The sequence below is a fragment of the Ostrinia nubilalis genome, chromosome 27 (genome assembly GCF_963855985.1).
Source record: "Ostrinia nubilalis chromosome 27, ilOstNubi1.1, whole genome shotgun sequence".
Classification (NCBI taxonomy): Eukaryota; Metazoa; Arthropoda; class Insecta; order Lepidoptera; family Crambidae; genus Ostrinia; species Ostrinia nubilalis.
The window spans coordinates 2,617,767-2,639,860 of NC_087114.1; the positions used below are offsets into that span (position 1 = coordinate 2,617,767).

At 47.0% G+C, this 22,094-nt stretch overlaps 1 protein-coding gene across 1 annotated transcript in view; it reads right to left on the bottom strand.

Annotated features, from left to right (window-relative positions):
- Positions 1 to 22,094, bottom strand: part of LOC135084787 (unconventional myosin-Va) — a 79,812-nt gene that overhangs the window by 31,915 nt on the left and 25,803 nt on the right. Inside the window, exons 16-51 of the mRNA XM_063979524.1 lie at positions 20,098 to 20,178; positions 19,302 to 19,440; positions 18,390 to 18,547; positions 17,362 to 17,536; positions 14,310 to 14,399; positions 13,767 to 13,951; positions 13,576 to 13,704; positions 13,385 to 13,513; positions 13,194 to 13,322; positions 13,003 to 13,131; positions 12,812 to 12,940; positions 12,621 to 12,749; positions 12,430 to 12,558; positions 12,239 to 12,367; positions 11,630 to 11,758; positions 11,439 to 11,567; positions 10,880 to 11,008; positions 10,280 to 10,408; positions 10,089 to 10,217; positions 9,898 to 10,026; positions 9,707 to 9,835; positions 9,516 to 9,644; positions 9,325 to 9,453; positions 9,134 to 9,262; positions 8,943 to 9,071; positions 8,284 to 8,415; positions 8,093 to 8,221; positions 7,902 to 8,030; positions 7,711 to 7,839; positions 7,520 to 7,648; positions 7,329 to 7,457; positions 7,138 to 7,266; positions 6,469 to 6,725; positions 3,776 to 3,902; positions 3,086 to 3,164; positions 2,287 to 2,382 (exon numbers count right to left, since the gene is read on the bottom strand). Coding sequence (XP_063835594.1) covers positions 2,287 to 2,382; positions 3,086 to 3,164; positions 3,776 to 3,902; positions 6,469 to 6,725; positions 7,138 to 7,266; positions 7,329 to 7,457; positions 7,520 to 7,648; positions 7,711 to 7,839; positions 7,902 to 8,030; positions 8,093 to 8,221; positions 8,284 to 8,415; positions 8,943 to 9,071; positions 9,134 to 9,262; positions 9,325 to 9,453; positions 9,516 to 9,644; positions 9,707 to 9,835; positions 9,898 to 10,026; positions 10,089 to 10,217; positions 10,280 to 10,408; positions 10,880 to 11,008; positions 11,439 to 11,567; positions 11,630 to 11,758; positions 12,239 to 12,367; positions 12,430 to 12,558; positions 12,621 to 12,749; positions 12,812 to 12,940; positions 13,003 to 13,131; positions 13,194 to 13,322; positions 13,385 to 13,513; positions 13,576 to 13,704; positions 13,767 to 13,951; positions 14,310 to 14,399; positions 17,362 to 17,536; positions 18,390 to 18,547; positions 19,302 to 19,440; positions 20,098 to 20,178 — 4,744 coding nt within the window. The remainder of the gene's footprint in view (positions 1 to 2,286; positions 2,383 to 3,085; positions 3,165 to 3,775; positions 3,903 to 6,468; positions 6,726 to 7,137; positions 7,267 to 7,328; positions 7,458 to 7,519; positions 7,649 to 7,710; positions 7,840 to 7,901; positions 8,031 to 8,092; positions 8,222 to 8,283; positions 8,416 to 8,942; positions 9,072 to 9,133; positions 9,263 to 9,324; positions 9,454 to 9,515; positions 9,645 to 9,706; positions 9,836 to 9,897; positions 10,027 to 10,088; positions 10,218 to 10,279; positions 10,409 to 10,879; positions 11,009 to 11,438; positions 11,568 to 11,629; positions 11,759 to 12,238; positions 12,368 to 12,429; positions 12,559 to 12,620; positions 12,750 to 12,811; positions 12,941 to 13,002; positions 13,132 to 13,193; positions 13,323 to 13,384; positions 13,514 to 13,575; positions 13,705 to 13,766; positions 13,952 to 14,309; positions 14,400 to 17,361; positions 17,537 to 18,389; positions 18,548 to 19,301; positions 19,441 to 20,097; positions 20,179 to 22,094) is intronic.

Below are 22,094 nucleotides of genomic sequence, written 5' to 3' on the forward strand. Positions count from 1 at the left end.
TCATCATTTCTATTACAATAGAAAAGTAGATGAGGTAGGTAGGTACCTAATTAGTTAAATAAAATTTCCGAATCATTTCCGTTCCAAATTGGTATTTATTTATGACCTATCTTATGTACCTGTGATTTAACAATAAACACAATTTTAATTTGAATAGTAAAAAAAAGTTTGTTGCATTTCTTAATTTTATTTTGGTGAGTGTACATTGCGCTAGCCGGCGGCCGGCGGCACGTGTCTAAAGGCGGCGGCACGTGTCTAAAAGTTCGTTTGCTGCGCGCCGGCTAGTGTTGTACGATACGACACTCGAGTCTTGGAATCTTACTTATTAAAAGTTTGAAGAAAATAAAATAGCTATGAATTAAGACTGTGTGTTTATTATTTTATTGGACCGTTTTAACTTTTTGATTACGAAAATCGTCAGTCTTTAGATGGATACTTCTGATTCGATTATTTGCGTTTAATGCAATTTTATTGATATTACATTTGTATTGAGCGATTTATTTTATTTTCAATTAGGATATAACATACGGATGATGATATGAAATCACTCATTATTGCCTATTAGTATACACCAACTCAAGTTCATGTCATGATTCAGTCTAGCTCAAAGAACTTAAAATACTTGAAAGGACTCGGAAGACTCAATTATTCCCTTATTCATGTGACTAACGAGTCCTAGTCTTAAAAATAAACTCAAGTCTCAAAATAAAGACTTTAAAGACTCGAGGTTCTTACAACACTAGCGCGGTCGGCTATTGTGAGGGACGGCTGTCTTTGATACCACCGACTCCGCCACGCATAAATAAGGATGTCAACTCCAAAATTCTTTCTAATCTTAACAATAATAAAACTATCATTATTTACTTTTATAATTTTTTTTTGTTTCTACGATGATTTTAATGATTATTATTTCAGTTTAAAATTGATGGTTGGGAACAATTATTTACTTATTTACTTCGGAATACTAAAGACTGCCGATAATCACAGGTAGATAATTCGATAGCGTTTAGTTTCTGCTATGATCGAGTCAATTACGAATCACATTTTTAATTTGCTAAGGGGATATTAAGCGATTAAAATTAACATGAAAAATGTGCCTGCTTTATCGTAATAATAACCGTAATTCTAAATTTCATAGTCATGGTAACTATCCCATTTGTGTATGGCATAAAAATAAGTCATTGATTTCGGCAACTAACTTTTTTGCTTCGTTTCGTTGCTACGTTTGAAATAAAAGATTTTTACAAGCGCAAAAGTATTTTAACGAACTTTTGAATAAACATCATTCCATTAAGGCCACTAAATAAGTATTTACCACATAAGATTTTTTTATGTTACCAAAAATAAATAAACTTTAATTTTCTGCTTAATTTAATTCCTTAAATAACTAGTAGTAGCCCTAGAATAGCTTGTGTGGCGCCCGGTCCGTCGTCCGGCGGCACTCTTGTGTTCGCGGCCAGTGGCCCAACGGCAGCACAAGCGCAATGGCGGCCATTACGTAAGCTCGTGTGCGTGCGGATTTTTGTCAGTGTAGTAGTGAATCAGCTGAACAGGGTGTTGTATTGGATTGATAAGAAATGAAGTTGTTTCCTTAATTATCTCGGAAACTAGCCTGAATTTTTGGCTCAAACTTTGGGAACGTATTCAGTGTGACGTATACATGCTCCCATTAAACGGAACGTAGCTGATTTAGAAGGACCCTATATTACAGATAGCTCATATTGAGCAATTAGAGCATGCTAAATTGCCTACGTCATGTGATATCACGATAAAATGCATCTCGGAAAAGTTATGAATGAGGATTTTGTTATTATATCTATTTTGTCGATAGTTTGAGAAACTACTTCAATAGTCTAATAATAACCTATCTCAGACCTTTCGATTTCGTTTTCCAGTGTCTTTAATTAATTGCAAACCATGTCACACAATTTATTTTATTTATTTGTTTAATTACATAGGTTTCAGGCCTTATTATAATATCACAAGGGGGACAGATGACCCCGTAAACATGCAGGAATGGCGCTTCCAACCGGCCAATCTGAAGATCATTGGAGGAGGCCTATGTTCAGCGATGGACGTATCGTCTGGACGTATAATGATGACGGTGCGGTGTCTTAAGCGACTCCTAAAGATGTGACGTTAATTCCCGCTTTCATCATCAAACCCTAATGTTTAAGTAACCCCCATGGTATTTTAACACATAGCAGGAATTTTGTTTTCATAGGGGTCACTTAACACTTAAGGATTGATGGTGAAAATGGACATAAAGGTTTACAAATCACTTACCGGACTGGGCCCGTTGTGCGAGCCGGCGGACCAGTTGACAGCTTCCAGCGCCGGTCTCGTGGTCTCCACGGAACGGACCGACCCGTACCCGTAGTCCTGTTCAACAAATGATTTGATTAATATTACGTAGAAGTATTTTATTTATCTTCAGGTCATTAGGAACAATAACTGATAGATGACGGTTTCGGACTGGCCGTCTCGAGATTCGAGAAATGCTGGTTCAAACCCCGAGCTGCCCGAATATTGTGGTGAACCCACTCGTGACACAAGCATATTTAGCTTAGTACGAGTACGAGTGGTAACGGGACTATTAGTATTTTTAGCAATGCAAATCTAAATATACAATAACTCAAAGGTGACTGACTGACTGACGTAGTGATCTATCAGCGCACAGCCCAAACCGCTGGACGGATCGGGTAATGACGTAGGCATCCGCTAAGAAAGGATTTTACGAAACTCCACACCTAAGGGGGTAAAACGGGATCCACGCGTACGAAGTCGCGAGCGGCCGCTAGTTACTGATATTCTTTTTATTTAAAGTCTCTACAGGAGGTCACTGCAGGATAATGACGCTTTCCAATTTACCAGGGACAAATGGAGGATTTGGCCTACACTCCCTTCGCTGACCGGACGGGCTGGAGAGGCCTGATGGTCCTGTGTCTCTTAGTCGCCTCTTACGACATCCATGAGAAGAGTGCAGGTAAATTAGAGAGTCGTGCTCCTGCCTTCTGTAGAGACTGGCCTTTTAAAAAGTCTTTAAGGCTGAAAAGTACGGATTATAAAAAGTGTTGTAACTCACATCTTCAACGGTAGTTTCTTGCTGTGAGTTGGTGCTAGCGTCCGACAGAGAGCGCCTGTGTTCTTTTGGTGGTGGGGCTCTGTAACAAACAAAATACAACAGTGAGGCCCACATAATAAAGAATATTTTTGTTCTTCAACATTTTAATCTCTCTACGATTGATTGAAATGTATTTTTTCATAAAATTTCGAGCTAGAAATTAAATCAAAAAGTAGAGGCGATTCTCGGGTCGGTAGTTCGAACCCCGTCGAATCTTGAACTATTTGGGTGAACTCACTTCTAAGTCCTAACATAATCATATTTAGTTTAACTGGGGGTCTGTAGCAGAATGTGCACTTCGCAAAATGCGCACTTTCTGTGCAAATATAAAGGCTGAAGAGTTTTCTATAACTTCTATAACTCTTGCGAAGTGCACATTCTGCGTCAGACTTTATAACTGGATCAGTTAATCCTACTAATATTACAAAGGCGAAAGTTTGTGTGGATGTTTGTTACTCTTTCACGCAAAAACTACTGAACGTATTTTGTTGAAACTTTACAGTATTATTATTTGTAACCCAGATTAACGTATAGGCTATAATTTATGTGAATCTGTGGCACTAAATTTCACGCGGGTGAAGCCGCGGGCAAAAGCTAGTCTAATTATGAAGTTAAAATATTTCTTTCAAAAAACAATATACTTCCACATACCGTTGCAAGGAGTCCAACCGCTCTTGCAGTTCGTACTGCGAAGACAGCAGTTTCTGCCGGCTCTGCCTTTCTGCCTCTAGTTCTGCGCTGAGAGCTTTTTTCTCCAGCTCGTGCTGCTTGTCACGGTCTAGAAGAGAAGATCACATTGGTTCATTTGTAAATCTAAATATAAACCCAAAGGTGACTGACTGACTGACATAGTGATCTATCAACGCACAGCCCAAACCACTGGACGGATCGGGCTGATATTTGGCATTCAGGTAGATGTTATGACGTAGGCATCCGCTAAGAAAGGATTTTTTGAAACTCCACCCCTATGGGGGTAAAACGGGATCCACGCGTACCAATTCGCGGGCGGCCGCTAGTTTGTAATGTAATAAAGAAAACCATAACTATGGCGACAACAGTCCAACTGTGTCATTGAATGTTTGAGACAATAGATTGTGTAAGACCTTATGTACAACATGGAATGCAATAAAGATATTGACTATTGAATAAAGGATAAAAAATACTGAAGAGGAAAAACATGGAGATAACTTTGTACATGCTTTTAATAACAAAAAGTGTTTTTGGACGTGAGTCTCGCTGGTTTTTTGTCAACTTCTGTGAATGTCGGTGAAAGTCGCGGGCTAAACTTAGGGTGGGTTGCACCATCTTAGTTTAACTTTTAACAAACGCCAAAAATCTGTCGAACTCCATAAAAAACACCAGTTATCGTTATAGTCACGGTTTTAAAATAAGATGGTGCAACTCAGCCTTAGTAACTAATAACATCTTTCACCATAGGATAGAGAAATTATAACACAAAAAGATTTATCAAGTCATTTAGTCTCCATTGCAGGAGCACGACCCTCTAATTTACCAGAGGCTAATGGAGGATTTGGCCTACACTCCCCACGCTGGCCAGACGGGTTGGTGAGGCCAGAAGAGTGAGAATAATGACACCATTCGACTAAAGTTTTTCTACACCTTTATTTCTTAATTACCTTTCCAAAACCTGGCCCTGTTTTCAAACTCCTTGTTCCACACATAGGTATCTTTTACAGGGGGAACAGGTGATTCCGTTATTACAATTTCTGGAGTTTCGGGAGGCACTACCATTGTCTATGAATTGGAGAGAATACCACTGTACACTGGAGGGAAGTCGAACCTTAACTTCGAACTCCTATGTTCTTCTGATTAATTTCGTTGCGGGTCCAATGACAGTTTAACTTTCCCCCGGGACAAACTTGGGTTCACTGGTTGGGTTTTTTTATGCAGAACAAGGCAGGTATTTGACCGCAATCGCACCTGATGTTAAGTGAAATGCTGTCTAGGATAGTAAAATTAACAGTTTTCAGGTTCTAAGAAAAATATATACTTAGAAAAACAGTTTTTCAAGAACTTTGCTACATGAAATCATCACAAAAAAATTATAAGTCTTTATGCCTTTTTGTATAACCTATAACACTAAAACAATTAAAACACACCACTTATTTACACTGTAATTTCACAATAACAATCATCTGTAATCAGAATAGTATGTCTCTATAGATTAAAAACAAACACTAAACGCTATAGGCCTACATTTTAAAGAAAATACAAAGCAAATAGTGTTTGGTATGCAAAAACCAATAAATTTAGGTCTAGGTGGTATGCGTGATAGATTGAACTAATTATTTAGCATCAATGTTATCAATATCTTATCAAATTAATTTGTACCCAGATACGCGTTGATAAGGACTTTGCTTGGTGAGCGGTACTTCCTAAATATTGTAAATCTGACGATCGATATATTAGTTTGGAATCTCTACAATAATATAATCAACTAGCAGCCGCCCGGGACTTCGTACGCGTGGATCCGGTTTTACCCCCTTAGGGGTGGAGTTTCGTAAAATCCTTTCTTAGCGGATGCCTACGTCATAACATCTACCTGCATGCCAAATTTCAGCCCGATCCGTCCAGTGGTTTGGGCTGTGCGTTTATAGATCTCTATGTCAGTCAGTCAGTCACCTTTGAGTTATATCTTTAGATTGACGCACTTTTTATTAGCATTCGAAAAATGACTCTCCCAGTCTCTGACCCTCCCATATGTATGGCAAAGAGGAGCTATGACATCACAGATCGTGATCTCTATTTTTCTATTTATTGATTCCAAAACTAACTCAGTTTTTAGAGATAAACTGCAGTGTTTTTAAAACAGCCATGTTAAGCTGACTTATGAACTCGGAAAGTGATCAACACGGTATCGTCTTTCGCGCACTGTCAACCGCGAGGCGAATCGTTTACGTTACGGTGCGAATAAGTGTGCGTTGCAGTATGAAGTTTCATACAAAGAATACTGACCGCCTCCAGTTGATACGGTTACGATCCCTTTCCGGGTTGATAAGTGTGCTACCTATACAGGGTGTTAGATAAATGGGTATATGAGCCGACACTAGCCCATGTTAGCGTGGGCATATAAATGATATGGTGAAGTCAGAAATTTGATATCATCATTTAATTTTTTTAAATTTTCATACAAAATAAATTTTATAAAATCCGATTTGTATGAAAATTTAAATAATTAAAATGAAGATATCAATTTTCTGACTTCACCATACCATTTATATGACCATGTTAACATGGGCTAGTGTCGGCTCATATACACATTTACCTAACACCCTGTATACGTATAGCGGAGGTTTAAGATAGCTTAAAACATAAAAATGTACCTTCTATAGCCAGCTCGTAATGTTCTTTGTTGCTTCTCAACTCGTTAGCTAATTTCTCGCTCTCCATTTCCAAATCTTCCTTCTCTTTCTTATACTTCCGTTTCATTTCCTCCATCTGCTCCACCATGACCTTGTTGCTGTCTCGCTCTTGCGCTAATTCAGCTTTTAGCGACTCGATCAGGTTGTCCTTTTCTACCCTGTCTACTTTCAGGGTTTTCACTTCAATTTCTACCAGTTTGAGGCCTTCCAGTTTTGCTCTGTGGACAAATAAATAAATTAGATGTTTTGTAAGAACCTTGTAATCTATAAAAATTTAAAAGTCTCAAGTAGGTCGATTTTTAAGTGTCTTAAGTGGGTCGATTTCTTAGTATCTTAAGTGGGTCGACTCCTTAGCGTCTCAAGCGGGTCGATTCCAAGTGTCTGAAGCGGGTCGAGTCCTCAGTGCCTAAATCTGGTCGAGTTGTTACTGTCTTAAGTGGAAGTGTGTTAAGTGGCTCGATTAATTAATTATTAGTGTCTTAAATGGGTCGTTTCCTTAGTGTCTAAATGGGTCGATTCCTTAGTGTCTTAAACGGGTCGATTCCTTATAGAGTATTAAGCAGGTCGAATCATCAGTGTCTCAAGTGGGAGTGTGTTAAGTGGGTCGAGTCCTCGTGCTGCTGTACTGACCTCAGCTCAGCCACCTGCAGCGCGAGAGGGTCGATGCCCTTGGCCCGCTCGAGCGCCGCGCCGAGCTTCTGCTGCAGGCTGATGATCTTGTTCTCCAGGCCCTTGTTGAGGGACTTCACGTGGTCGAGGCTGCTTAGTGTCTCAAGTGGGAGTGTGTTAAGTGGGTCGAGTCCTCGTGCTGCTGTACTGACCTCAGCTCAGCCACCTGCAGCGCGAGAGGGTCGATGCCCTTGGCCCGCTCGAGCGCCGCGCCGAGCTTCTGCTGCAGGCTGATGATCTTGTTCTCCAGGCCCTTGTTGAGGGACTTCACGTGGTCGAGGCTGCTTAGTGTCTCAAGTGGGAGTGTGTTAAGTGGGTCGAGTCCTCGTGCTGCTGTACTGACCTCAGCTCAGCCACCTGCAGCGCGAGAGGGTCGATGCCCTTGGCCCGCTCGAGCGCCGCGCCGAGCTTCTGCTGCAGGCTGATGATCTTGTTCTCCAGGCCCTTGTTGAGGGACTTCACGTGGTCGAGGCTGCTTAGTGTCTCAAGTGGGAGTGTGTTAAGTGGGTCGAGTCCTCGTGCTGCTGTACTGACCTCAGCTCAGCCACCTGCAGCGCGAGAGGGTCGATGCCCTTGGCCCGCTCGAGCGCCGCGCCGAGCTTCTGCTGCAGGCTGATGATCTTGTTCTCCAGGCCCTTGTTGAGGGACTTCACGTGGTCGAGGCTGCTTAGTGTCTCAAGTGGGAGTGTGTTAAGTGGGTCGAGTCCTCGTGCTGCTGTACTGACCTCAGCTCAGCCACCTGCAGCGCGAGAGGGTCGATGCCCTTGGCCCGCTCGAGCGCCGCGCCGAGCTTCTGCTGCAGGCTGATGATCTTGTTCTCCAGGCCCTTGTTGAGGGACTTCACGTGGTCGAGGCTGCTTAGTGTCTCAAGTGGGAGTGTGTTAAGTGGGTCGAGTCCTCGTGCTGCTGTACTGACCTCAGCTCAGCCACCTGCAGCGCGAGAGGGTCGATGCCCTTGGCCCGCTCGAGCGCCGCGCCGAGCTTCTGCTGCAGGCTGATGATCTTGTTCTCCAGGCCCTTGTTGAGGGACTTCACGTGGTCGAGGCTGCTTAGTGTCTCAAGTGGGAGTGTGTTAAGTGGGTCGAGTCCTCGTGCTGCTGTACTGACCTCAGCTCAGCCACCTGCAGCGCGAGAGGGTCGATGCCCTTGGCCCGCTCGAGCGCCGCGCCGAGCTTCTGCTGCAGGCTGATGATCTTGTTCTCCAGGCCCTTGTTGAGGGACTTCACGTGGTCGAGGCTGCTTAGTGTCTCAAGTGGGAGTGTGTTATATGGGTCGATGCCTTAGTGTCTTAAGTGGGTCGACTCCTTAGTGTCTTAAGTGGGTCGATGCTTAGTGTCTAAAATGGGTCGACTCCTTAGTGAAATAAGTGGGTCAACTCCTTAGTGACTTAAATGGGTCGACTCCTTAGTGACTTAAATGGGTCGACTTTTAAGTATCTTGAGTGGTTTGATTCCCTAGTGTCTAAATGGGTCGAATCCTTAGTGTCTTAAATAGGTCGATTCTTTTTAGTGTCTTAAATGGGGCGTTTCCTTAGTGTCTTATATGGGTCGATTCTTTTTAGTGTCTTAAATGGGTCGTTTCCTTAGTGTCTTAAATGGGTCGATTCTTTTTAGTGTCTTAAATGGGTCGTTTCCTTAGTGTCTTAAGAGGGTCGAGTTCAAGTGTCTCAAGCGGGTCGATTCCTTTGTGTCTCAAGCGGGTCGAGTCGTCAGTGTCTCAAGTGGGAGTGTGTTAAGTGGGTCGAGTCCTCGTGCTGCTGTACTGACCTCAGCTCAGCCACCTGCAGCGCGAGAGGGTCGATGCCCTTGGCCCGCTCGAGCGCCGCGCCGAGCTTCTGCTGCAGGCTGATGATCTTGTTCTCCAGGCCCTTGTTGAGGGACTTCACGTGGTCGAGGCTGCTTAGTGTCTCAAGTGGGAGTGTGTTAAGTGGGTCGAGTCCTCGTGCTGCTGTACTGACCTCAGCTCAGCCACCTGCAGCGCGAGAGGGTCGATGCCCTTGGCCCGCTCGAGCGCCGCGCCGAGCTTCTGCTGCAGGCTGATGATCTTGTTCTCCAGGCCCTTGTTGAGGGACTTCACGTGGTCGAGGCTGCTTAGTGTCTCAAGTGGGAGTGTGTTAAGTGGGTCGAGTCCTCGTGCTGCTGTACTGACCTCAGCTCAGCCACCTGCAGCGCGAGAGGGTCGATGCCCTTGGCCCGCTCGAGCGCCGCGCCGAGCTTCTGCTGCAGGCTGATGATCTTGTTCTCCAGGCCCTTGTTGAGGGACTTCACGTGGTCGAGGCTGCTTAGTGTCTCAAGTGGGAGTGTGTTAAGTGGGTCGAGTCCTCGTGCTGCTGTACTGACCTCAGCTCAGCCACCTGCAGCGCGAGAGGGTCGATGCCCTTGGCCCGCTCGAGCGCCGCGCCGAGCTTCTGCTGCAGGCTGATGATCTTGTTCTCCAGGCCCTTGTTGAGGGACTTCACGTGGTCGAGGCTGCTTAGTGTCTCAAGTGGGAGTGTGTTAAGTGGGTCGAGTCCTCGTGCTGCTGTACTGACCTCAGCTCAGCCACCTGCAGCGCGAGAGGGTCGATGCCCTTGGCCCGCTCGAGCGCCGCGCCGAGCTTCTGCTGCAGGCTGATGATCTTGTTCTCCAGGCCCTTGTTGAGGGACTTCACGTGGTCGAGGCTGCTTAGTGTCTCAAGTGGGAGTGTGTTAAGTGGGTCGAGTCCTCGTGCTGCTGTACTGACCTCAGCTCAGCCACCTGCAGCGCGAGAGGGTCGATGCCCTTGGCCCGCTCGAGCGCCGCGCCGAGCTTCTGCTGCAGGCTGATGATCTTGTTCTCCAGGCCCTTGTTGAGGGACTTCACGTGGTCGAGGCTGCTTAGTGTCTCAAGTGGGAGTGTGTTAAGTGGGTCGAGTCCTCGTGCTGCTGTACTGACCTCAGCTCAGCCACCTGCAGCGCGAGAGGGTCGATGCCCTTGGCCCGCTCGAGCGCCGCGCCGAGCTTCTGCTGCAGGCTGATGATCTTGTTCTCCAGGCCCTTGTTGAGGGACTTCACGTGGTCGAGGCTGCTTAGTGTCTCAAGTGGGAGTGTGTTAAGTGGGTCGAGTCCTCGTGCTGCTGTACTGACCTCAGCTCAGCCACCTGCAGCGCGAGAGGGTCGATGCCCTTGGCCCGCTCGAGCGCCGCGCCGAGCTTCTGCTGCAGGCTGATGATCTTGTTCTCCAGGCCCTTGTTGAGGGACTTCACGTGGTCGAGGCTGCTTAGTGTCTCAAGTGGGAGTGTGTTAAGTGGGTCGAATCCTTAGTGTCTTAAGTGGGTCGAATCCAAGTGTCTTAAGCGGGTCGATTCTTTTTAGTGTCTTAAATGGGTCGTTTCCTTAGTGTCTTAAATGGGTCGAATCCTTAGTGTCTTAAATGGGTCGTTTCCTTAGTGTCTTAAATGGGTCGATTCTTTTTAGTGTCTTAAATGGGTCGAATCCTTAGTGTCTTAAGTAGGTCGATTCTTTTTAGTGTCTTAAATGGGTCGTTTCCTTAGTGTCTTAAGAGGGTAGAGTTCAAGTGTCTCAAGCGGGTCGATTCCTTTGTGTCTCAAACGGGTCGAGTCCTCAGTGTCTCAAGTGGGAGTGTCTTAAGTGGGTCGACTCCTTAGTGACTTAAGCGGGTCGAGTCGTCAGTGTCTCAAGTGGGAGTGTGTTAAGTGGGTCGAGTCCTCGTGCTGCTGTACTGACCTCAGCTCAGCCACCTGCAGCGCGAGAGGGTCGATGCCCTTGGCCCGCTCGAGCGCCGCGCCGAGCTTCTGCTGCAGGCTGATGATCTTGTTCTCCAGGCCCTTGTTGAGGGACTTCACGTGGTCGAGGCTGCTTAGTGTCTCAAGCGGGAGTGTGTTAAGTGGGTCGATTTCTTAGTGACTTAAGTGGGTCGTTTCTTTAGTGTCTTAAATGGATCGAATCCTTAGTGTCTTAAATGGGCCGATTCTTTTAAGTGTCTTAAATAGGTTGTTTCCTTAGTGTCTTAAGAGGGTCGAATCCAAGTGTTTTAAGCGGGTCGACTCCTTAGTGCCTTAAATGGGTCGACTCCTTAGTGTCTTAGATGGGTCGTTTCCTTAGTGTCTTAAGTGGGTCGATTCCTAAATGTCTTAAGCGGGTCGACTCCTTAGTGTCTTAAATTTGTCGATTCTTTTTAGTGTCTTAAATGGGTCGTTTCTTTAGTGTCTTAAGTGGGTCGAGTCGTCAGTGTCTCAAGTGGGAGTGTGTTAAGTGGGTCGAGTCCTCGTGCTGCTGTACTGACCTCAGCTCAGCCACCTGCAGCGCGAGAGGGTCGATGCCCTTGGCCCGCTCGAGCGCCGCGCCGAGCTTCTGCTGCAGGCTGATGATCTTGTTCTCCAGGCCCTTGTTGAGGGACTTCACGTGGTCGAGGCTGCTTAGTGTCTCAAGTGGGAGTGTGTTAAGTGGGTCGAGTCCTCGTGCTGCTGTACTGACCTCAGCTCAGCCACCTGCAGCGCGAGAGGGTCGATGCCCTTGGCCCGCTCGAGCGCCGCGCCGAGCTTCTGCTGCAGGCTGATGATCTTGTTCTCCAGGCCCTTGTTGAGGGACTTCACGTGGTCGAGGCTGCTTAGTGTCTCAAGTGGGAGTGTGTTAAGTGGGTCGATTTCTTGGCCTTAAATGGGTCGATTGTTTAGTGTCTTAAGTAGGTCGATGCCTTAGTGTCTTAAATAGGTCGACTCCTTAGTGTCTTAAATGAACCGATTCTTTCTAGTGTCTTAAATGGGTCGATTTCTTGGTGTCTTAAATGGGTCGATTCCTTAGTGTCTAAATGGGTCGAATCCTTAGTGTCTTAAATGGGTCGATCTTTTTAGTGTCTTAAATGGGTCGTTTCCTTAGTGTCTTAAATGGGTTGATTCTTTTTAGTGTCTTAAATGGGTCCATTCCTTAGTATCTTAAGTGGGTCGATTCTTTTTAGTGTCTTAAATGGGTCGTTTCCTTAGTGTCTTAAGCGGGTCGTATCCAAGTGTGTTAAGTGGGTCGAGTCGTCAGTGTCTCAAGTGGGAGTGTGTTAAGTGGGTCGAGTCCTCGTGCTGCTGTACTGACCTCAGCTCAGCCACCTGCAGCGCGAGAGGGTCGATGCCCTTGGCCCGCTCGAGCGCCGCGCCGAGCTTCTGCTGCAGGCTGATGATCTTGTTCTCCAGGCCCTTGTTGAGGGACTTCACGTGGTCGAGGCTGCTTAGTGTCTCAAGTGGGAGTGTGTTAAGTGGGTCGAGTCCTCGTGCTGCTGTACTGACCTCAGCTCAGCCACCTGCAGCGCGAGAGGGTCGATGCCCTTGGCCCGCTCGAGCGCCGCGCCGAGCTTCTGCTGCAGGCTGATGATCTTGTTCTCCAGGCCCTTGTTGAGGGACTTCACGTGGTCGAGGCTGCTTAGTGTCTCAAGTGGGAGTGTGTTAAGTGGGTCGAGTCCTCGTGCTGCTGTACTGACCTCAGCTCAGCCACCTGCAGCGCGAGAGGGTCGATGCCCTTGGCCCGCTCGAGCGCCGCGCCGAGCTTCTGCTGCAGGCTGATGATCTTGTTCTCCAGGCCCTTGTTGAGGGACTTCACGTGGTCGAGGCTGCTTAGTGTCTCAAGTGGGAGTGTGTTAAGTGGGTCGAGTCCTCGTGCTGCTGTACTGACCTCAGCTCAGCCACCTGCAGCGCGAGAGGGTCGATGCCCTTGGCCCGCTCGAGCGCCGCGCCGAGCTTCTGCTGCAGGCTGATGATCTTGTTCTCCAGGCCCTTGTTGAGGGACTTCACGTGGTCGAGGCTGCTTAGTGTCTCAAGTGGGAGTGTGTTAAGTGGGTCGAGTCCTCGTGCTGCTGTACTGACCTCAGCTCAGCCACCTGCAGCGCGAGAGGGTCGATGCCCTTGGCCCGCTCGAGCGCCGCGCCGAGCTTCTGCTGCAGGCTGATGATCTTGTTCTCCAGGCCCTTGTTGAGGGACTTCACGTGGTCGAGGCTGCTTAGTGTCTCAAGTGGGAGTGTGTTAAGTGGGTCGAGTCCTCGTGCTGCTGTACTGACCTCAGCTCAGCCACCTGCAGCGCGAGAGGGTCGATGCCCTTGGCCCGCTCGAGCGCCGCGCCGAGCTTCTGCTGCAGGCTGATGATCTTGTTCTCCAGGCCCTTGTTGAGGGACTTCACGTGGTCGAGGCTGCTTAGTGTCTCAAGTGGGAGTGTGTTAAGTGGGTCGAGTCCTCGTGCTGCTGTACTGACCTCAGCTCAGCCACCTGCAGCGCGAGAGGGTCGATGCCCTTGGCCCGCTCGAGCGCCGCGCCGAGCTTCTGCTGCAGGCTGATGATCTTGTTCTCCAGGCCCTTGTTGAGGGACTTCACGTGGTCGAGGCTGCTTAGTGTCTCAAGTGGGAGTGTGTTAAGTGGGTCGAGTCCTCGTGCTGCTGTACTGACCTCAGCTCAGCCACCTGCAGCGCGAGAGGGTCGATGCCCTTGGCCCGCTCGAGCGCCGCGCCGAGCTTCTGCTGCAGGCTGATGATCTTGTTCTCCAGGCCCTTGTTGAGGGACTTCACGTGGTCGAGGCTGCTTAGTGTCTCAAGTGGGAGTGTGTTAAGTGGGTCGAGTCCTCGTGCTGCTGTACTGACCTCAGCTCAGCCACCTGCAGCGCGAGAGGGTCGATGCCCTTGGCCCGCTCGAGCGCCGCGCCGAGCTTCTGCTGCAGGCTGATGATCTTGTTCTCCAGGCCCTTGTTGAGGGACTTCACGTGGTCGAGGCTGCGAGCTTCGATGCGTAGACGCTTGTACTGGCGGCGGGCTAGGAAGCGGCGGATCTGGATAAATAAAATATTTCGTTATCAATCATTAAAAGAGAAAGCTGAGAAGAAGCAGCGCAAGAAACTCACGCCCATATTCACAAACGATGCGCAAATTGAACGCACAGCGTTGAATAGAGGTATGATTGGTTCGTGCTGTATGATTGGTTCGTGTGTCACTCTGTGCGTCCACGGGCACTGTGAGACCTCATAGTAATGTTTGTGAATACGGGCGTCAGCCACTATTATCAGCCTCCTTTTCAAGGATTTAGTAAATTTTTATTAACAAATAAATAAAAATTTACTGATGGACTCTTTCTTGTAAGCCAGGGGCTTATTACAAAAAGTTAACCGGGGATTGAACGCTTGTACTTACAGATGCCTGCGCTATGACGATCTGCCGTCTCATCTTCTTCACGCGTTTTCGAGCAAGATAGCCGCGGGCGTAGCGTTGTATTGTCAAGACCTGGGAACAAGTAGGGTAATAAGTATTTTTTTCCATTAATTAGGTTTTTAATTTTCAAGAAAAGCCACCGCAGTCACCGGTTCTTAGTACATAAGGTTCAATTTCCTATCAGAGAAATACTACCTTTGCAAGCGATTTTGGACTCTGTCGGGGTAGACACAAGGCACACTTTTTTTCGAGCCAGGTGGGACATATGCAGGCGATTTTGATCTCTAACGACACGGGTTCAATCACACACTAGGGCTCACTCACCGCCGATACTGCTAACGAGGTGACGCTTACGCAAGCGAATTTGGACTCTATCCTGGCGGATATAAGGCATACTTTCTGTTTTGCCAGATAGTGACTGTGCAGGCGATTTTGAACTCTATTGACGGGTTCATTCACATACTAGGGCTCACTCACCGCCATGACTCGCCTCTTGTCCTTATACAATCGTCTCGCCTGGAGCCCTATCGCCAGCCGTCTAAGCCGCTGGTATTTAAAGTAATAAGGTTCACTTTCCTACTAACAAAGTGCTGTCTGTGTAAGCGACTTTGGGCTCTATTTTAGTAGAAATAAGACACACTTTTCTTCTACCCAGGCAGTGCCTATGCAGGCGACTTTGACCTTTAACGACACTTACCGCCTTGACCCGCCTCTTGTCCTTATACAATCTTCTCGCCAGGAGCCCCCGGGCTCTGGCTTGGAGCCCTATCGCCAGCCGTCTCAGCCGCTGGTACTTGGAGCACATAAGGTTCAATTTCCTACCAGGGAGGTGCCATCTCTACAAGCGATTTTGGACTCTATCCTGGCGGATATAAGGCATACTTTCTGTTTTGCCAGATAGTGACTGTGCAGGCGATTTTGAGCTCTATTGGCGGGCTCATTCACACTGTAGGGCTCACTCACCGCCTTGACCCGCCTCTTGTCCTTATACAATCTTCTCGCTAGGAGCCCTATCGCCAGCCGTCTCAGCCGCTGGTACTTGGAGAACATAAGGTTCACTTTCTTACTGGCGAGGTGCTGTCTACGTAAGCGACTTTGGGCTCTATTTAGTAGAAATAAGATACACTTTTCTTCTAGCCAAATGGCCCTCTGGACACGTGGTCCGACTGCTTTGTCCGATTAATCGGACCACGTGAACTTTTTTTTCCTGTTGGTTCGATTAATCGGACTACAAGGAATCGCAATTCCACTTCGTCCGACTAATCGGACTTGAAATAAATTAAGGGTGGTATGCAACAAAATCAATCCATGGAAACTATTTCTCGTGACAATTTCATATTAACTACCAATGCGATGCTCTTTGGTCATAATAATAACAAGAGCTTCCTCGTGAACGGCTTGGCATGGAAAGGTTCACTATTAAATAAATTTATAATAATAAATTTAAATCAATATTGATTTGAATAAATTAATACAAATATGTAAAGGTATAAATATTTTTAATTAAAGATTGTTTCATTCAATGTAAAACGACCTCCTTTTAGTTCAATTCAAAGTTCAACTGAATTGAACTTTCAGGAAAAAAAACCGTAAAGTCAACTTTCTTAAGTAATCTTTCAAGGAAGTTGAAATACACGGATTTTTTTTATAAACATTTCCTAAATGTTTATATTATTATAATAGATAAGTAGGTTATGTAGGTAGGTATTCATTTGTTTCCAAATTTTCAATAGGGATGTTTCCTGGGTAAAAAGCAAGAGTTTTAATTAGTCCGTCAGTTAGCTTATCAAAAAATACTCGACACCTATTTTTCACTTTTTAAAACTAATGAAAATGTAAAGAGATAAGGCGTGCCAAAGTTCTAAAGAAAAGGCCCGTGACGTCAGTGAGTGCGTAAAAGTGCTGCACTTTGTGACGTCACGCGGAACTTCAACGCACTGTAACTTTGTAATTATTTGTTTGATTGGCAATTAAATAATTCAAGTCCAATATTTTTTTATATTAAAATTGACGGACGAAAAAAATTTTTTTAGGACACTAGCCTAAAAATCTATCAAAAATATTCAATAGATTTATTATAGTTGAATTTTTAGGAAAATATATTCCGTTCATTTCAAATTTCTAGAAAAATTATAGAAACTATGGAATTTTTTTCCTGAAAGTTCAACTCAGTTAAACTTTGATTTGAACTAAAAGGAATAGGTCTGTTATAGTTTTTCAATCAAGAAAATGCAATTAAATAGTGTTGAGTTAATGAAATAATAAATGTATCTTTCTTTCTTTCTTTCAAATAGGTTGGGCGGTTAAAATGTCGGACCATGTAACCTTAAGAACAGAAAGTCTTGATAGTCCGACTCCTTAATCGAACCAACAGGAAAAAAAAGTTCACGTGGTCCGATTAGTCGGACAAAGCAGTCGGACCACGTGTCCAGAGGGCCAAATGGGACATATGCAGGCGATTTTGACCTTTAACGACTACACTAACTAGGGCTTATACAACCTTCTCGCTTGGAGCCCTATCGCCAGCCCTCTCAACCACCATTACTTGCGAGTACATAAGGTTCACTTTCCTACTAGCAAAGTGCTACCTACACACGCGAATTTGAGCTCTGTCATAGTAGACATAAGGTACGGTCAACAGCACGTCAACGTAAACACTGTGGTATCTTACGTAGTTGCGATACGGGCGACTTTGCAACGAAAATGTATAGCTTGATGTGCTGTCGACTGTACACTTTCCGTCTTGCCAAATAGTGACTGTGCAGGCGATTTTGATCTCTAACGACACGGACTCATTTACACACTAGGGTTCACTCACTGCCTTAAAGTCAGTCGTCTCAGCCGCTGGTATTTGTAGTCCATAAGGTTAAATTTTCTACTAGCAAACTACTGTCTATTCCAGCGACTTTGGGCTCTACCATGGTAGACATAAGGTACACTTTCCTTATATCAATGTGCTACCTATGCAGGCGATTTTGAGATCTAATGACGAGTTCCTTTATAGTATAAAGTTTATACACTAGGGCTCACTCACCGCCTTAACTCTCCTCTTGTCCTTATACAATCGTCTCGCCAGGAGCCCCCGGGCTCGTGCTTGGAGCCCTATCGCCAGCCGTCTCAGCCGTTGATACTTGGAACGAGCCAGCCAGCCGCGGACGCTGCGTTGTATTTTGACAGCGGCTCGGTTGCGGCGGACCTCTTGCGCTTTGCTGGAAGGAAATGTACGGGTTAGTATTGTTTGAATTGACTGATTATGGGCCTCTTTCTAGATCTCCGAGTAATGTTCTAAATAGTAACTTCCTGATTAACACTATTTAGCAAGTAAGAGCGCTTTCACATTAGGGCTTTAGTAACGCGACTGCAGCGCGTCAGCGGCGTTTTTATAATGTGAAGGGATGCATCCGCTGTCACATAGTATGAAATTTTCTTCCTAGCTACGAATCTGCGCACGCAACTTTGTACCCTAACGAAGTAAAATAAAGCACTCACACCCAATATCTACGCAAGCGACTTTGAACTCTATCGCAGTAGACATAAGACACTCACCGTCTAGCCAGGAACCCTCTCGCTCGTGCCTGTAGACCTTTCAGAGCAGACATGAGACGGAGATACTTCTTTGGTACAAATCTGCGCACGCAACTTTGAACCCTAACGCAGTAACATAAGGCACTCACGCAGTAGTACCTGCACAAGCGACTTTGAACTCTTTTGCACAGCAGTTAACCGCCTCTGTGGTCTAGTGGTAAGACACCTGCTTCAGACGCAGAGGTCCCGGATTCGGTGCCCAGTGTGGGCAGATTTTTCTGTTCGGTTTGGTTGGTAGTAGGGCTTGTTCTAAGTCCGCCTGGCTAGCTACCACCATCTTACCTAAGTCTGTCGCCATAACAACAATGTTAACAGCATTGTTGTGTTCCGGCAGTTAGAGGTAAGATAGCCAGTTCCTCCGTGGTAGAAGATTCCGGGTGAAGCTCGCTTCCACCTTCGGCCTGATCATCACTTACCATCAGGTGAGATACAGGCCAAGTGCTTCCTCGTTGTGAATTTAAAAAAAGACACACTCACCGTCTAGCCAGAAATCCTCTTGCTCTTGCCTGAAGACCTTTCAAAGCAGACATGAGTCGCAGATACTTCTTCCTCGCTACGAATCTGCGCACGCAACTTTGAACTCTAACGCAGTATAAGCGTTGGATGTCGGCGCGAATCTTCTCTAAATACGCCACCTGTAGAAAGAAATATAAGTTTTGAAGCTATTTCTATACAGTATGATATTTTTTTTCTTGATCAAATAAAAAGGTTTAAAGGTCATAGCAGACTTATCAACTCGGAAAGGGATCAAGCGATTCGGTGGCTTTTCGTGAGCTGCCAGCGCCTTTCGCGAGCTGTCAACCGCGAGACGAGGCGTTTACGTTACGGTGCGGATCAGTGTGCGTTTCGTACAAAGAATACTGACCGCCTCGAGTTGATACGGTTACGATTCCTTTCCGGGTTGATAAGTGGGCTACGTCTATTAATCTTCCTGCGTGCAGTTCTTTGAGCACGCAGCTCAGAGCACGAAATCATGTGCTTCATCGACTTAAAAAACTGCAAAAAATAGGTCCTGCAAAAAAAAACAGGATGTCTCCGTGGGAGCAAGCCCTTACTGTTGAGGTAAAATGGTTCAGTTTTCGGAGGCAATGAGGGCTATCGTTTTTATACTTAACAGTTGGCACCCCTGGCGATTGACAGGACCCTACTCTACAGTGGCGCCATCTTGATGAGTGCAAATGCGATAGTCCTCCTACCACTTTAGCGCTCACCAGTTGGTGCCACTGTCTTCGCTACTAGCAAGTGACAGGACCTTACTCTCCAGTGGCGCTAACTGGTGAGCGCTAAAACATTCCAACAGCGGACTGCTATATGCTGAAGTTGATGTTTGCCCCACCTTAATTTAGAACCCAACACCTTCAATCCAAGAGCCCCCCCCAACAAGTTTACCTGGCCAGCCCTGAAGAATATCTTGGTAGCCCCGAACTGGTATTTGTCCGGGTCTTTCAGATGTTTTGCCAGAATCTTACTGCAGGTCGCCTTGATGTTCCGCCGGTCGATGTCCTTGTGGGGACAGAGAAGACGGTACCTGGAGAAAAGAATAGTTTTTTAAGCTTAAATAAGGGTTCTTTGTGAAGACTACAGAACCCTAATAAATTAAGTGCGAGTTAGACTCGGAAATTAGATTTTTTCAGATGACCTGATATAGGAATCTAACGGGCTAAATATGATTAATTGTCCACAACAACTGATACACAACTGTAAAACAGTTAAATTGGGTATTTAACTCAATTTACTAACACAATTCGACAAAATTACTTTAAGGCTGAGTTGCACCACCTAATTTTGACCGTAACTATAACGGTAACCGGTGTTTTTTGTATGGAATTTGCCAGATTTTTGACGTTTGTTAAAGATAAAATAAGATAGTGCAACCCAGCCTAAAAGAACACTTGAGTCAGAAAAGTAGTGACGTCATCAGCTTGGTATTGCCATACAAGATATATCCCGTTTTGACAGCTCATAAAAAGTACCTCAATTGATTGGTGGTGTCAAATAATATATTTACATTTTCTTAAGCAAGAAAACAACGTAGGTTTGATTTCCTCCTACGCTGACGTCGGTCGCGTACATCGGTCGAGCGGACGAATAAACACAATGTTCTATGAAGCGCCGCACTGCAACGCTGTCGTCAGCGGCAGATAATTTAGTGCGCCGCGGTAAGTGTATAGAGATCCTGACTCACCTATGGAAGAAGTCTTGATACAGCCACCTTGAAGGAAAGCCGGCAGCTGATATCCTGATGGTCTCCAACACACCGCATGCTCTGTAAGCAATACAAGAACATATTATTCATTCAATTTAGACCACTGGTGGCACTTATGAACGTCAAAATATAGTAAAATAAAAATGGTAGCCCTTATGGGGCACTTTACATGTCTCCTTATCTTTTGGGCCCTACCAGCGCTTCGAGACAAACATTATGGCAAGTGCTGAGAAGAAACGCCGGAACAAACTCAGTCACCACTAATTGCCAGTAATATCTAACGGTAAGAATAACCAAATTCAAGTTCATCAAATATATGCAGACTGAACTGACCACGCATCTTCGTCATCAATATAGTCTCGAACTTGTAGTAGCCTTTGGACATAAGGGTATTTTTTATATGTATCTTCATCATTTCAGCCATAGGACGTCCACTGCTGAACATAGGCCTCCCCCAATGCTTTCCACGTTGATCGATTGGTAGCGGCCTGCGTCCAGTGCTTCCCTGCTACCTTTACGATGTCGTCGGTCCACCTTGTAGGTGGACGTCCCACGCTGCGTTTTTCGGTACGCGGTCTCCATTCCAGAACCTTTCTGTGACGCTGGAGTCACTGGGACACTAGAGTCACTGTGACGCTGTGACGCTGGAGTCACTGTGACGCTGGAGTCACTGTGACGCTGGAGTCACTGTGACGCTGGAGTCACTGTGACGCTGGAGTCACTGTGACACTGTTGTCTCACCTGAGCTGGTGCACCGCCCGCGCCGGGTCGAAGCGGAAGGCTTCCTTCGTGTCGTTGGGCTTGATGCAGCGCACGTAATGCGGCGTGGTGGCAGACAGGGTTGCCATGAGGCGGACAGCGAGGGAACGGCGAGCCCGCTGTCTGCTGGACTGTGACGCTGGAGTCACTGTGACGCCGGAGTCACTGTGACACTGTTGTCTCACCTGAGCTGGTGCACCGCCCGCGCCGGGTCGAAGCGGAAGGCTTCCTTCGTGTCGTTGGGCTTGATGCAGCGCACGTAATGCGGCGTGGTGGCAGACAGGGTTGCCATGAGGCGGACAGCGAGGGAACGGCGAGCCCGCTGTCTGCTGGACTGTGACGCTGGAGTCACTGTGACGCTGGAGTCACTGTGACACTGTTGTCTCACCTGAGCTGGTGCACCGCCCGCGCCGGGTCGAAGCGGAAGGCTTCCTTCGTGTCGTTGGGCTTGATGCAGCGCACGTAATGCGGCGTGGTGGCAGACAGGGTTGCCATGAGGCGGACAGCGAGGGAACGGCGAGCCCGCTGTCTGCTGGACTGTGACGCTGGAGTCACTGTGACGCTGGAGTCACTGTGACACTGTTGTCTCACCTGAGCTGGTGCACCGCCCGCGCCGGGTCGAAGCGGAAGGCTTCCTTCGTGTCGTTGGGCTTGATGCAGCGCACGTAATGCGGCGTGGTGGCAGACAGGGTTGCCATGAGGCGGACAGCGAGGGAACGGCGAGCCCGCTGTCTGCTGGACTGTGACGCTGGAGTCACTGTGACGCTGGAGTCACTGTGACGCTGTGACACTGTGACGCTGGAGTCACTGTGACAATGGAGTCACTGTGACACATTACTGAGGCTGTTGTCACTGTGACGCTGGAGTCACTGTGACGCTGGAGTCACTGTGACGCTGGAGTCACTGTGACGCTGGTCACTGTGACGCTGGAGTCACTGTGACGCTGGAGTCACTGTGACGCTGGAGTCACTGTGACGCTGGAGTCACTGTGACACTGTTGTCTCACCTGAGCTGGTGCACCGCCCGCGCCGGGTCGAAGCGGAAGGCTTCCTTCGTGTCGTTGGGCTTGATGCAGCGCACGTAATGCGGCGTGGTGGCAGACAGGGTTGCCATGAGGCGGACAGCGAGGGAACGGCGAGCCCGCTGTCTGCTGGACTGTGACGCTGGAGTCACTGTGACGCTGGAGTCACTGTGACGCTGGAGTCACTGTGACGCTG